This window comes from Nanorana parkeri, unplaced genomic scaffold, assembly GCF_000935625.1.
Source record: "Nanorana parkeri isolate BGI_ZX_2015 unplaced genomic scaffold, ASM93562v1 scaffold115, whole genome shotgun sequence".
Lineage (NCBI taxonomy): Eukaryota > Metazoa > Chordata > Amphibia > Anura > Dicroglossidae > Nanorana > Nanorana parkeri.
In genome coordinates, this window is record NW_017306383.1 from 823,485 (window position 1) to 839,403 (window position 15,919).

The 15,919-nt window shown below is 42.2% G+C and overlaps 1 protein-coding gene across 4 annotated transcripts in view; it reads left to right on the plus strand.

Moving 5' to 3' along the window:
* USO1 (USO1 vesicle transport factor) overlaps window positions 1–15,919 on the plus strand; it is a 67,650-nt gene that overhangs the window by 10,539 nt on the left and 41,192 nt on the right. For 2 of the 4 annotated variants that reach the window (XM_018553295.1, XM_018553297.1), the window contains exons 2-5: window positions 2,349–2,435; window positions 5,699–5,763; window positions 9,597–9,670; window positions 15,257–15,268. In XM_018553295.1, the coding sequence (XP_018408797.1) occupies window positions 2,349–2,435; window positions 5,699–5,763; window positions 9,597–9,670; window positions 15,257–15,268 (238 nt within the window). The remainder of the gene's footprint in view (window positions 1–2,348; window positions 2,436–5,698; window positions 5,764–9,596; window positions 9,671–15,256; window positions 15,269–15,919) is intronic. The other 2 variants (XM_018553296.1, XM_018553299.1) reach the window with 1 other exon arrangement.

Here is a 15,919-nt window from a genome sequence, read left to right on the forward strand (position 1 = left end):
CAGCCACGCCCCCCCCCCTGTTTTTTTAAACCATGATCGGGCACCCAGCAATGTCTGAGGGACAGTGAACTGGCCCCATGTTTAAGAAGTTTGAGGACCCCTGCCTTAAAGAGTACCTGTCGCCACCATCTGATATCACATGGGGGGCTTGTAAGCCCCCCATGTGATAGCAATCAAAGTAAAGTAAAAAAATAACAGTTTTTAAAATTAAATTAAATAAATCTAAAAATAATTAAAAACATTTTTTCAAGTCCCCTGCCCCCGCGAGCACGCGCGTTGCCATGTAAACACGTGTTGCGTGCGCCTACGTATGAAAACGACGAACACGCTACACATGTTGGGTATCGCCGCACACGCTGGAGTGAGAGCAATAATTCTAGGGCCAGTATTTTTGGGTATCTCTAATGGACACACACAGTTTTTAACCTGGGCATGTTGGGTATCTATTTACTTGTTGTAACCTCATCTTTTATATTTTATTTTTAAAAATGGGTATTTTATTGTGTTTTGGGGCATTTAAGTACATTTTTCACTAAATTCGGGGGTTTGATAAGAAGTTGCGCTAATATCGTGCAACATTAAAATTTGCAACTGCAAACATTTTATTCTATAGGGTCTTGGCTTTCAGAAAATATATAATGTTTGTGGGTTTTAAGTAATTTCCAGGCCATAAATGTGGAATATAACATGGGTGCAAAAAATGGAAAAAAAAAGCCTCAGTCATGAAGGGGTTAAACAGCTTGGGAAGCAAGACTACAATTATTTGTCAGCACACGTATATGTAGAAATTTTGTAATCTGCCTACCAGGGACACAGACTGCAATAGTAATCTTAGTAAATGTTAGGTGTGGAGATGCCCTTGCTGCAAATTTGTATTTGATGTTTTTGAGGACTGGGGCAAAATTCAGTTTTATATTTTTATTGGTTTTACACCCGAGATACTTTTAAAGTTTTAATCCATATTAATGGGAATGGGACAGCCTGAGACTAGACTCCAGGATTAATTAGGAACATAACAGAATTTTCCCAATTGTTATTCATACCTAAGTATTCCTTTTTATGATTATAAGAGCTACAAAACAAATGGCAAAGCTGGGTTTTTTAGGCATCAATGGACAAATCCAAACATCCACCTTGTATAAAAAATTGTCTTTTATTTGTATAGCAATTAAAAATTCATATACAGGTGAAACTCGAATAATTAGAATATCGTGCAAAGTTCATTTATTTCACTAATGCAACTTAAAAGGTGAAACTCATATATGAGATAGACTCATTACATGCAAAGCAAGATAATTCAAGCCGTGATTTGTCATAATTGTGATGATTATGGCTTACAGCTCATGAAAACCCCAAGAACCCCAGATCCACAACCTCAAAAAAGTAGATTATTACATGCAATCAATAAAACAAGGATTGTACATAGAACAATATCGGACCTCTGACAAGTACAAGCATGCATATGTGCTCAGTACTTGGTTTGGGCCCCTTTTGCAGCAATTACTTTTGCACGATATTCTAATTATTCGAGTTTCACCGGTATTAGTAGCTAAAATCAAATCTCCAACATGATACCTCCTTAGACATCACTCTACTCAATTTAGCATCAAAGCAAGTAATACATAGTTCATCAATAGTGAATATTGCACATGTTCCTAGAGCCAGAAGTGGTGGATCTGGGTTGTAACTACAGTTACTGAATAGGAGACGGCAAACAATACATAGAGATGAAATCAAGAAGGTTCTCAAATATGTAGTTCAAACCAGCTCTTGCTATTGAAATGGAGGAGTCATGTGAAATCTCAACGCGTTTCATGCTTGCCAGCGCTTCCTCAGGAGATGGAGGAAATCAATTGTATAGGTATATCATGTGCATCCAGCCAGGCTAGATGCATGCGGCTCGAGGGCGGCCTCGTGGACGCCAGCGCCTCCAGGAGCTTGTGACATTGAGGATCCCAGTGCCTGTGGGTGACGGTTTTGACAGGACTCCTCCAACATTAGAGGGACTTTTTAGGGTTCTGTACTATTGTTACGGCCCCCTTCTCCATCGCTTCTTGGGGTACCATTCTCTACCTGAATATAGCAGCTTTCAAATAAAAGTATTTGCCTTGGAGTGAAGATGAGGTCTCCAGAGCTGTAGGGAGTATGCTTACTGTAACAACAGTAGTAAGAGTTGACTACTTATATTACCTATTCTTTAGCAGACATCTTAGTTTAGGAGATTTTTCTATGATGCAGATTACCTTTAAAGAGCTAGGTACTTTGCTTTTATTAAAAGCTGCAGTTAAGACCCAAAATAGTAAAAGCGCCCAGTAGCCATGCTTCATCAGCCTTATTTATTTTTACAGATCCAGAAGTTGTGCGACAGAGTTGCTTCATCAACTTTACTAGAAGACCGAAGAGATGCTGTAAGAGCCCTGAAGTCATTATCAAAGGTTTGTTTATTGACTGTGTATGGTCTATGGGCAGTGCACGGTAATTGCTTTTTTTGTTTGTTTTACTCTATAACTGTCTTTCATTGAGCTGCATAAGTGAAGTATTCTGTGTTTTGTTTGGTGGTTACATGGTTAGTCCGGTTGAAAAAAAAGCATCCAGACTTTTTTCAAAGGAGAACTATGAGTTGAGTGAAAATCACTCAGCCTCATAGTTCTAGCCGACTTGTGACAATGAAACTGTCACACGTCGGCTCAATAGATCGGGAAGTAAGCGAACACATACCGTCGCTCGCTCACTTCTCAATCGTCTCTCTGCAGAGAGCAGTGACTGTCGCTCACGGCTCCCTGCAGGGATCTCCCCCCCACAGTAATGTCGGGATCCGTCACGGCTGCGGTGGTCTCAGTATACCACGAGCTGTAGCTCGCGGTATACTGTGCTTTGGGTCACGGGAAGACGCTAGTTTATGTCCTCCCGTGACCCTGAGGAAAACTATGGGGAAAAACACTTACCCCATAGTTCTCCTTTAAACAATTATCTGAGCTAGCTAGAACTAGTTCCTGAGGTAGCTTATTCCACATTTTTAAGCTCTTACTGTAAAGACGTCTTTCTGCATGGAAAGGTGAATCCTCTTCCTCCAGATGCAACTACAAAGATTGCCCCCTTGTCCTTTGCAATGCCCTTAAAGTTCATAACTTTGCACCAAGCTTACTATATAGACCATTTATGTATTTATACATGGTGATCATGTCTCCCCTTAGGCTGGGTTCACACCTAGGCGTATCGAATATGCGCAATTGTCGCGTGTTTCGTGACACGCGTTTTTACTGCGATTCGCGCTAAAAAAACGCGCGACAAACACGCGTTTCCGAGGGCTACTTGGCTGTATCCCGATGGAAACGCGCGGCAAAAACGCCCCAAAGAAGCTCCTGTACTTCTTTGGGCGCAGGGCGTTTTTGTAGCGCGTTCATACGGCCTGTAATACGCCCAGGTGTGATCCATACCCATAGGAAATAATGGGATTTCGGTGTTTGAGCGTTTTGCAGAGCATAGGAACGCGCTACAAAACGCCCAGATGTGAACCGGGCCTTAATCGTCTTTTTCTCCAGACAGAACAAACTCAATTAGCTAACAAGGGTGTGGACAAAACTACCTGTTCAAAGACTTAAAAAGGTGCCCAGTCTACTTGTCCCTCATGACAATCTACTTGTCGTGATACAAAAAACAATTTTAACCAAAACCTTAATTAACAGTTCTAGGAAGTGCTTTTCATTGGTCAGCGTGGTCAGGTGACTGCACTGACCAACGAGTGCTTGCAATTGGCGAGCAAAATTCTAAATTCGTGGTGCTGGGCTGCTTTGGACAGCAGTATGGGGTACAGATACTACAAACTTACCAGCGGAGGGGAAGTATTGTCGCCGAAATGTAAGTATAGCAGAGGGAGGGGAAGAGGGGGCCAAATTTGAGCGGCTAATTAAATTTTCCCAAATTACTTGGGAAAGTGAACTTACCCATAATGCACATTGTGTGTGTTAGAGAGCATTGCTGCCCGGCTACCACAATATGGCACACAGTAGAATGGGGGCAGCGCTCACACTCACAGTGCGTGCTTTTACTCGGATGCAGATGGTGGGGGTGGTAGGGTTTTTTCTTTAAAAATGTTTTCTTTATTTTTTAATTTTTTTAATTTTTATTTATTTTGTTGGTTTTCACTTTTTATCAATTTTTTTTTAAAATGTTTTTTTTCCACTTAACTTTATTGCTATCACACAGGGGATAACAAGCCCCTGTGTGGTGGCATTCAGAGGCTCTCTTTATGAAGCCTGCCGTCCAATACAGGAGTTCGAGCACAGTACTGGCTCGATCATATGTGACAGTGGAGACAAGAAGGCTGTGAGTACAGCCTTCCTGTCTCACTGTTCACAACGAAGCTGTACAGTTGCCCAGATTAATTGTACAAAACTGCTCCCCTGCTCTACATTTATCCTTGCTGCTTGCCCGCGGCAGGGCTAAATTTAGAAAAAAAACATCTGCCCAGCGCCCAGAACTGCATGTCCCAGTTGTCGGGCAATAGGAATTCCACACCCCTGAGCTAATCTTTTTTTCATAACTGAGCTCCTCCACGCCTTTTATCAGTGGTACCAAGATAACGTATAAAGCAGCTAATTACAGTGATATTAAAGCTTCATTTGTTTTTTATTTTATAAATAGGAGGCCCATACTTGTACATATCCTTTTGTTGTTTCTCATTACAAATTCTTAGTTCCTCGTTCTCTAGTGGGTCCCCGCATAGCTCTTCCTCCTACCCCCCTGCATCTGTGCCTCCATCAGCTAAGCGGCTGCTATGGAGGCACCCATGCGTGCTTCTTGTGTGTACCCACAAGCAGCTGTGTGCGTCCATAGACCCACAGCCTTGCAGCAGGCCACGCCCCTCCTCTCCTCCCAACAGGTTGATTGACAGCAGAAGGAGCCTATGGCTCCTCTACCTTCAACGTGCTCCCCTGCAACCAGGAAGTTCAGGATGGAGGATCGCTTCGGGCACTGGTGGGGCTGACGAGCGGCACTGACAGTTAAGTGTGGGGGGACACACCGAAAAGGTACTTGGCATTTTTTACCTTAATGCAGAGAATGTATTAAGGTAAAAAAAGCCCAGGATTTAGTAAGCCTTTAACAAAAAAGTAATAATTATTGCCTTTTACATGGAAGGTAGAACAGCATTACAGGTTATTTGTTAAATATTATATTTGTATTTTATATCTTATTTGTAAACATAACAGACTTTCCACATAAACGTATTTAGTAGGGATGCACCGATACCAAGTACCGTACTCGGTACAAGTACAGATACTTTTCCAGCTCCAAGACTAGACTAGAGAAAAAGTCAAACGTTAGGAGGCAGCTGTCATGTGTAAGGAGCACACGGTGCTCCTGGGATTTGTACATCTCTGTTTTATTGTATGATTTTGCTTTTATAAATATAAATAAAGGGATGCACCCATACCAGTTTTGCGAGTACAAGTACTGGTACTTGCCGAGTACTTACAGACACAAGTACTGATACATTTTTGTTTATTGTCATGTGACAGTTTTTCTAAAACAATACAGACTAATGATTTCAGGACAGTGGTGGAGCGCCAGAGCCAGGTCCCAGCTGCAACCCTGGTAGTTCTCATGCAAATGCCAAGTATCGGCACTGGTATCGGTGCATCCCTAGTATTTAGCTACATGCAGTTGAATTTTCTTTTTTCCTTTTTGGATTAAGCAGAAATATCGTCTTGAAGTGGGCACTCAGGCAATGGACCATCTTTTGAATGTGCTACAGACTGATCGGTAAGATGTTCCTTATCATAAGTAAATGTCTTTTAAAGTAACACTATCAGCACAGGGTCACTTGAATGTAAAACATGGCTGCAAAAGGAAGACTGCATGTACTTACCTATCTGGGGATCGTTTTTTTTGAAAAGCTGCTGATCACAGGGTCACTTTAACTTGTGAGTTAACAGGTTTGAGTATAGAATCTCGTCATTCATTTTTGAACAGCTTGTTCCTCAGCAGAGTTCTGTTTCTTCGTATACATGCTGTTAAATGAACTTGCGGTACAAAAAATTGATAGACAATGTTAAATGTACACTGCAGTCAAAACCAAAACGAAGCTGAATTCAAAGCAAACCTCTAATTACACAAATGAAATAGATATAAGGCAGTTTTTTGTCTGTCAAAGGATTTGTATTCCTGTCCATCCAGTCCTGAGATTTACACGGCTATGGCACACAACAGTGCACTGTCTGGCGGGGCAGGAGACTTGATTTTTCTCTGCTGCAATTAGTAACACTTGTCTTGTCCCTCCCCCAGCCTGTGACTGGAGAGAAGTATTAGCAGCACATTGATGAGCTTATCTCTGTCCCTCTGCTTTCTTTCTGTCATTATGTCCATTGTTAGCAAAATGGGGGGGTTGCTGAGGCCCAACCAGGGTGGCTTTAAAGTTAGTATAATAGCATGGTCAGAGGGACTGAAAGGCGTGGTCTAGATTAATTTGGAGTCTATGATTCAGCCAGGGGGACCATATATTAAGAAATGTAGGGCAAGTGTCATTAAGCTTAGCTGTGCATTTCTCAAACACCATAGTGCCCACAACTCTCTGCCTTAACGTATTTGCCCGGTGTAAGAATGATGACGTTTACTAATTTTCTTTCCTACATACAGTAAATTAGAAATTGGTCTGTGTAGCAAGGTTTCACATGGTTTTCGTATTACATTTTTGGTTTAGGGCTGATCTAGTCATTTTGTATATAATTATTCAATATCTTTGCGCCATGGGGCATCGGCACCATATGTGGATAAGTGTGACGCGTTCCCCGCATCCTCAATATGTAGTTTTGTAAAAAAAATAATAATATCCTGCGACTTGGTCTTTTGGGGCGAAGGGTCTTATGCACCCCATCCATTTCAAGGCGCTTTAGTGTAGGGTCAGAGGCTAGTTCCTAAAATAGGGCTGTAACGGAGCCCTATAGGTCTTCAGGGAGATCCCTGACTGTTACTGTTCTCAAAGTCCTTGAGCTGGTCCTACAGGAGGGTTAGTTATTTCTGTGAAGTTTCCAAGTCTTACTTGTGGCCATCGTTGACTGTGGTAGAATTGTCTATCTTACACTTCAGGGAGGCTGTGGGATGGCCTATCTCATGAATCTTCCCACTGGAGTTCTGATACGGCCTTGGTAAGTTCTTCTCGCACAGTGACCTTCAGCTGCGTTAAGAGTTTGCTGGCCAATTGCCCAGGTGGAGGTCGGCAAGAGGTCCTGGGTGTTCTCAGAGTCTGCTGATGGCCTAGATGCAGAGTTCTCCCTTATGGTGCCTGACGCCATCTTGGCAAGTGAGTGCAGACCGTGCAAGATGTGTGGAGTTGTTTTCACCATCTGCCTTTTGACCATGGGCTCATCAGTGGCCAGGTGCTGGGGTGTCTGGCTGATCAGTGAGCCTTATTAATGCTGGGCACACACCTTACAACCATTGCAAGACTTTTGTCTTGCAATGGTTGTAATGTAATTTAAAAAACGCACGATCTGAGGGGCGGGCTTCCGATGACCGCAATGCTGAACAGGCAGTGTGCGCTTGCGTCACCGGCCCGTCCGGCTTTTATCTTAGGAACATGTAACTCGGCGGGTTTTCGAACATGTTCGTAAGTTAAAAGTCGTGCAACCTTACAGTAGTAGAGGTCGCACGGCTTCCACACACCTTACGGTAATCGCACGATCGTGGGATTTCCCGTGATTATCGTAAGGTGTGTGGGCACCCTTAAGCTGTGTTTAGTCCGTTCAGTGGCTGATGAGAAGCAATTTGTGCCTGGTGAGTGCAGATCAACGTTAATATGAAACCATCTCACACTGCAGATTTCATGATGTATTAAGGAATATAGAGCTTTTATATCCTTCTTTAGCTTTAAACATTCAGAAGTGTAAACCATTCTTCCTTTTAGACATTGCTGTACTGCACCAGCTTATCTGAAGCAATTTTTTTTCTATCTAGTTTTGGACATAGTAGGAAAGGGTTAGTAACCCTGTCTGTTTTTTGCTGTCTGTGTCGCTGCTGTGCAGGTATTTGTCCTGGAAACCATTTGTTACCAGAATTTAAAGTGAGGGAAAACCCCAAAATGTTTAGTTGTCACAGGTACAGAATTAGAGGGGAGGCCTTTTCGATAGGGACACTTGTTCCATTGCCAACTAAGAGAGGATTTTTTTCTCACTTCCTGTTGTCTCTACGTGATAGAACATGAAGAGAAATATCTCCCATCTCTACAGACTACAAAAAAAACCCTCCAGTATGTTTAATCCCTTCCCTACTCTAGCTAATAGTAAAAAAACAAAAACATTGTTTTGGCTGTAGATATGCTTAAAAATGTTTACATTTCACCTGAAAATATATCATATTTCCTATAGAATGATGTATCTAATGTACACTATATTGCCAAAAGTATTGGGACGCCTGCCTTTACACGCACATGAGCTTTAATGGCGTCTTAGTCAATATTGAATTGGCCCACCCTTTGCAGCTATAACAGCTTCAACTCTTCTGGGAAGGCCGTCCACAAGGTTTAGGATTGTGTCTATGGGAATGTTTGACCATTTTTTCAGAAGCGCATTTTGTGAGGTCAGGTACGGATGTTGGACGAGAAGGCCTGGCTCGCAGTCTCCGCTCTTATTCATCCCAAAGGTGTTCTATCGGGTTGAGGTCAGGACTCTGTTTAGGCCAGTCAAGTTCCTCCACCCCAAACTCGCTCATCCATGTCTTTATGGACCTTGCTTTGTGCACTGGTGCGCAGTCATGTTGGAACAGGAAGGGGCCATCCCCAAACTCCTCCCACAAAGTTGGGAGCATGAAATTGTCCAAAATGTCTTGGTATGCTGATGCCTTAAGAGTTCCCTTCACTGGAACTAAGGGGCCAAGCCCAACCCCTGAAAAACAACCCTACACCACCAAACTTTACACTTGGCACAATGCAGTCAGGCAAGTACCGTTCTCCTGGCAACCGCCAAACCCAGTCACTTCCATCGGATTGTCAGACAGAGAAACGTGATTCGTCATGACAGAGAACACGTCTCCACTTCTCTAGAGTCCAATGGCGGCGGGCTTTACACCACTGCATCTGACGCTTTGCATTGCACTTGGTGATGTAAGGCTTGGATGCAGCTACTTGGCCATGGAAACCCATTCCATGAAGCTCTCTACGCACTGTTGTGCCAATCTGAAGGCCACACAAAGTTTGGAGGTCTGTAGCTATTGACTCTGCAGACAGTTGGTGACTTCTGCGCACTGTGCACTTGAGCAATGCGCTAACCCCACTCTGTCATTTTACATGGCCTACCATTTTGTGGCTGAGTTGCTGTTGTTCCCAGTTGCTTCCACTTTGTTATAATGCCACTAACAGTTGACGTTGGAATATTTAGTAGCAAGGAAATTTCACGGCACACCTGAATCTAATGATTTGGAGGGGTGTCCCAATACTTTTGGTAATGTAGTGTATCTTATTAGGTCAGTTTTGCAAACGATCTATATAGTCTTTATGCAGTGTCCTGGTGGCTAACACAGATGTTGGTGATAATTATTACTAAAGGGCTGCAGAAAGAATGACTTATTTATGATATATTGAACTATACCCTTTCTCCTCTTAGATCTGATTCTGAAATCATTGGCTATGCACTGGATACATTGTACAATATTGTGTCCAATGATGCAGAGGAGGCTGGTAAGTCATATTGATTGTTGTGTGTGTACAATCAGTGATAGAGTAACATGTTGTGTCTGTTCTTTGTATCACTATGCTTTGTTAGCGTAGAACTATTTCCATTCTCCATTGAAAGTCCCTTTCTTGAGTCATTCAGCAAACAGAAAGTTCCTGTCTGTCATAAACTCAGAAGTCATAGTTTCATTTTTTTTTTTTGTGGGGTTTGGATTTTAACATTTCTCAGATATTTACTTTTAATTATTATGTCTAGTTATTCCAGACGGTGGCTTTGATTTGAAAGTTATTTTGTCATTAGAAGAGAAGCAATGATGTGCGGTATCTCCTAGCATCAAATTAATGAGCTTTTATTGTTTAACTACAATTTGGGGGTAAAACTTTACCCAGCCAGTGTACAAATAACCCAGTGTTACCATGATTACAGCGAGGCAACATTTGGATTTTAGGCGGTGGTATTACATTGGGTAGCTGCAAGCTAAAGGGTGAGCTGATTTTTAATAACATTCATTTCCCAAATGGCATTTATAGCAATTCTGGATGAATCTGTTTTGGAAATACTTTTGCTTGCAAAATGGTTAGTTTAAAACCCAACTCCAACAGAAGCAGCATATCTAAAGCTCTATTTCTGAACCGATTTAAACAAAAAAATAAATCAAGAAGCAAGGCACAGAGTCATTACACGCCGCCAGGCTTCCTTAATGGGACTTCCGGTATCGGTATTCGGTATAGGCGAGTACTGAAAAAAAAAGATCGGTACTCGATAACGAAAAAGCGGTATCGGTGCATCCCTAATGATAACTGAATCAGTTTACATCAGTTTGCACATCCCTTGTCAGTTCAGTTTACATCAGTTTTTTACATGTCCATAGTATGGTAAATTCCCATTATTCTTTGCTTTCTCCAGTATGCATTGAGCTTGCCATGCTGTATTACGACATCAGTCCCAAAAAATGGACGTAAACTGATCATCAGATTACATCAGGTTACATTCGTCCCGGTCAGTCAAAATGGAGAGCTGATCCGTCTCAAAATTGTGGACTTCAACTGACACTGATGTTTTCTGATGTAAACTGATGGTCATCAATTTTCATCCGCAATGCCATAGAGATGCATTGTTGTCCATTTTTCATCTGCAAATGGAGGGTTGAAAACCTGACAACCCGAACGCTCGTGTGAAAGGGGCCTGTTGCGTCTCTGGGACAGAAAGCGAAGGGAAATTTCACCATTGGGACGCACATTGGGTTTGGCTTTAGTTATACAATACAGCATTAATCTACACCGCCCCACCCCAAATTTAAAAAAAAAAAGGGTATAGATTCCCTTTTGTATACCTTTTGAAACCAATTACAGTTTGGCAGAAAGCAGTTAACCTACTTGTAGCTTTTTGGATTTTAGAAGGAAACTACATGCAGATTGGGGTGACGATCACATCTAGGACCCAGACACTACAGAATTGCCCCGCACACTGCCATACCTTTTTAATACACATTTACAAAAGCATTAAATTATTTTTCCGTGATTGAAATACATTCTTTCCTGTATGTTTGAGGTAAAATAATAGTTGCACAGACATTCATTCCATGCTACTCTGATTTTTACCCTCTCATGTTTTCCAATCATTCTTCTACCAAATTACTGTATGCATGCAGTTGTGCGAATCCAATCATGGAGCCTTCTCCCCAGACAGTCAGGTGAACTGCCACTTAGATTAGTAGTGCTTCTGGCAGGCAGACAGGCTGTTTCTGTTGGTGCAGTGGCATCACTTGCATGCACATATCTGCCAGTTCACTGTTGCTTCATGCCATCAACTGACTTGTTGCATGTTGTTTTATAAATGTGCATGTGTGCTTTTTAGACAGATTTTTATACTGCATGCTTTTATTATATCACATGCAAAATACTATGACAGCATTAACCCTGGCCAGCAAGGTTAAATCTAACGCTTAGCAGGCTGTTTTTGCAAGTTGAAGTGTTATTTTGTTGTGTAACCCAGCACTGTTTAATATTGGCAATTAACTGGTTTGCTGTGGTAAATTATTACTGATATACCGCATTTAACTATATATCTCTTAAATTATTCATGAGGAGATAGTAAAAATCTATTTTAATAAAGAGGCAGAGCGGGCACTTGCCACAGGACTAACAGACACGGGGCCTATTAACTAAGAGATATGCAAGTAATGACGCTTTGCTTAAGATTGTGAAGCAGTTAAGGCTTATATACAGTATATCTGCTGCCTGATCCTATAGGAAGCCTTTGAACATTTTTAAGACCTCCAGAAGTCTTCTGCTATAAAAGCTAGCATAAACTCACTTCTCCAGTGGCCCATTTTTCATCCACTCGCCCATTACATCCACCCATACAAACAGTGGGATGGTCAGTTGTTTCCACAGCAGACTGACAAGTTTGGCAGTGTAGAACACTGAAAAGGCTTAATGAGGCTGCAACACTGGGATGGAGAAGAGGTAGGAGAAAAGGGTTGTCACAGTGGTGACTATATACTGTCTTCTATGGCAGGCAGTTGCTGGATTAGAGATTTGACAAGGTTGGTATAATGCTAAATATCTTCCTTTCTCCATCATTGAGGGACTTGGGAAGTTTTTCACCTTCGGGCTATACTGCTGCCTTTAGTACAGGAAGTTTGGACACCGGCAAAGAAAAATGTAACCTAGGTGAGAATAACCCCTTCTAGTACCAGCATACCTCAGTTTTTTTGCTAGTGTGATGGGAGGATGGACATCTTTTCCGTTTAGCTTTGCTGAGTAAACGATTTACCTAATTTTGCTAGCACATTTTTTGATATAATCCAAACCTTTCATTTGCGCAAGACTCTTCTTTGCACTGCTGATAGAGGTGGTCTCTGAGATTGCAGCTATCCAGCATTGCCATCCTCATCCTGACCTTCGGAATGCCGCATTCGGACCCTCCTGGACTGGGATAAGCTTGGAAGTGACCATCAGGCACTGGGTTATATGTAGGGCACTTTACAGACTATGTTTCTGGTCCAGAGCTGCTGACATTGCATCAGAGCTTGCCCTGTCTAAGAAGCCTTACTTTGTGAAGTGGGCCAGCCAGGGAAAGCATCAGGTGCTACCTCAAGGTCGCTGGGCACTTTTAAAATTCCCTGCTTCTGGACAGCTTCCATTGCAGAAGGGTTTAATGCTGTGGGACTAAACACTGATGTCACCCGCTGGGTGGCGTATCCCGCACTCTTTCCCGCCATACAGCGGTGAGCTAGCATCTCCCCACTGCTGCTCTGCCTTCAAAAGAGCCATGTGGTACTGCAATCTCCAATCTGTTCCTGCTGCCCGCTTAAAATGACTTTGGTCACCTCTAGTCATACGACCCTCACCTTCTACGATCTGTCTGGTTTTCATGGGTACCTGATGCCTTGCCTTGTACCCTGGGCTTTTAATTGCCTTACCGCAGCATGTTTGATTCTAGACAGTGGGAATAGTCTGTACTGGGTACCCCAAGTTTACCCTTTACTTATGACTCCAGGGCTGTTGCAACATGCCTACAGATGCGGCTGACATCTTCAACCGGGAATCCTGGTGCTCTCTGATCCTAGAGGTTCTTCCCTCTTTGCAGTCCTCCTTAGCTTCGTTGAATATGGCCGGTTTTTCTGCTCTCTCGGGTGAAGTTTTTAGTGCAGTCATTTAAGATTTTATATACCAAATCACCCAGCTATTATCTGACTCCAACAGCAGAGGCCACAAGTGTTTTCACACTCCTTCTGCAACAGATTCTGTATCTAATTTACCTGCTGCCTTGGTGGCCTTTGAACCAACAGCTGCTGAGATTCTCTGTAATGCTAAATCGCTTCTGTCTTTACCTGATGAGTTTGCCTCTGTAGAGTCACAGTCCTAATATATACAAATGGGGGATAGGGGCTACGCATATATTTAAACACTTAAGTAAAGCTTTTTGGGTCAACTGATTCAACACCAAAACGTAAATCAATTTATATATAGCAATATTTAATCTCAAAAGCACCATAGAAATACATGTAGACAAACATCTAAAATCTTAAAATGCTTCTAACCCTCTCATGGCTAGCTATGTTGTATCCACGAGAGACAATGTATGATGGCCCAGTCGTGAATGGTAAATATCTATATTGGTATCTATCACAATTTGTATATCGTAACAATATCTTAATTAGATAGTTCTTATAGCCGCAATGGATTTCCATCAGCTGAAATCTGATCTGTGTTGCAAGGGGAGGTGGATATACACCAGATGTGGACCTTCCAGTTCAGGTTTGTCTCCTGATACAGGGATCCTCCAAAGCATGCGATGGATGGTTTCCTCTTCCTTATTTGCTTCACAGGATTGAGATGGAGTAAAGCCTAGTGATCCTCATTGCTCCGGACTGGCCCTGGCAGCCGTGGTATTCTGACCTGATAAAAGAGTCCTGGCAAACTCTCCATGGGCTCTTCCAGAACGTCAGAATCCTCTGTCTCAAGCGCTTAGTTATCAACCAGCTTTATGGTCACTGACTTGAAAAAAGTCTGTTGAAATCAAGGTTTTGAGAAACAGAGGCATTTGTTACCCCTATAGCTGTTTTTGAACCCATCGGAGACATTACTCACTCTTACTCGCAAGGTGACATTCCTTATTGCCATCACCTCTGCGAAGCTAAAACTGGCGGCAGTATCCTGCGAGGTACATTACCAGCTTTTGCCTAGGGACAAAGTGGTGTTGAGGCCTAGTACTATTTGTCTAAGGTAGTCTGTCTTTCTTCTAAACCAGGAAATCTGTCTTCTGTCCCTCTGTCCGTCTCCAGTTTATCCAAAGGAACTTTCCCTCCATTGCCTGGTTGTGTTTTGGGCTGTAAAAGTCTATTTTTCATCTGATTCTCTGTTTGTCATCTTGGATGGACCCTAGACCTCATTCCCCCCCATTTTTATGTTGGTCATGGAGACCATAATCTAAGCTTATGGTCTAACGAAGCGGGTTCCACCCTTTTCCTGTGAGGATGTATCAACTAGATCTTTGCAGGCTTCTAGATTTTTGCAGGCTTGTTGAACTTTCCAGGATCAAGCAGCTGCTTCTCAGATTTGCAAGGCTTGCGCCTTTTGTTTGCTATATTCTTTATGTTCTACAAAGTGAATGTTGAGGCATCATCTGATGAGTTGTTTGAGTTACAGGTGCACTTCCTACCTATCCGTTTTTATGCTCCTGCTCTTGGTACTGCTTTGTTTCTAAACTGAGGCAGCTGATAGTAGAGGGGGTTATTTCCAAATTGGCCTACAGTTTTTTTGTTTGCCAGTGTCCAATCCTGCTGTTGGTGGCAGTATAACCAAAAGGTGAAATGCTTAGAGTGTCTATCAATGGACTCCAAGAAAAGGATTTTACAGTGAGTACAAAAATCCTATTTTAGTCACTTTTATACATTTTAATGTACTTTATATACCTAATACACCCAGCCTCATTCATGTAATATTTCTGTCAAGGGGCAATTTGTTTGAAATACATAACTCACATGGCCCTGGGTGGGCAAAATCTTTTTTTCTTAGTCTTTAATTGGCTATCTTGTTTCATGATTTTATTATCTTTTCTTTCTTTTATGTCTTCCTGTGCAGCCGAATCTGAAGGTAAAAAAAAATCAGCTTTTGTGTGCATGTGTTGGGTGTTGGCTCCTTTTTTCTTTCTCTTGGTTACTTAATTACCCTATTCCCTGATTTAATCCTTGCATGCCTTAGACCTAAAGGGAATGTATAGTGTATTTTCAGCCATCATAGTGTTTATTTTAAACTCATTTTAATGTTATTTTTACACTTGCATGATTGCGCTTTCATATTTTCATTATTGTAAAATAAAACCGAAACTTATACTACAGAGAGAGCCCTGTTCTCATTGTAGTCCTTCAGCCTCCCTTCTTAAAACTTGTTGAGCTAGGATAACAATCACATAATGTCTGCATTGTTTTCAGTTAGGCAGGATGCTTGCACTGTGTGATGGAGCAGTAAAGAACAAGTACTGCATGGCTCTGCAAAGTTAAAAAAAAACACAGCCTGCATAAGTAAGGAGCAACTATGGGTGCACCATGACTTACCGTGCCCATTATAAGGGGTTCCCACTCCACTAGGAGGTGCTATAACTGGCAAAAGTGGCAGACGGAGACATTACTCACTCTTACTCGCAAGGTGACATTCCTTATTGCCATCACCTCTGCGAAGCTAACACTGGCGGCAGTATCCTGCGAGGGACATTACCAGCTTTTGCCTAGGGACAAAGTGGTGTTG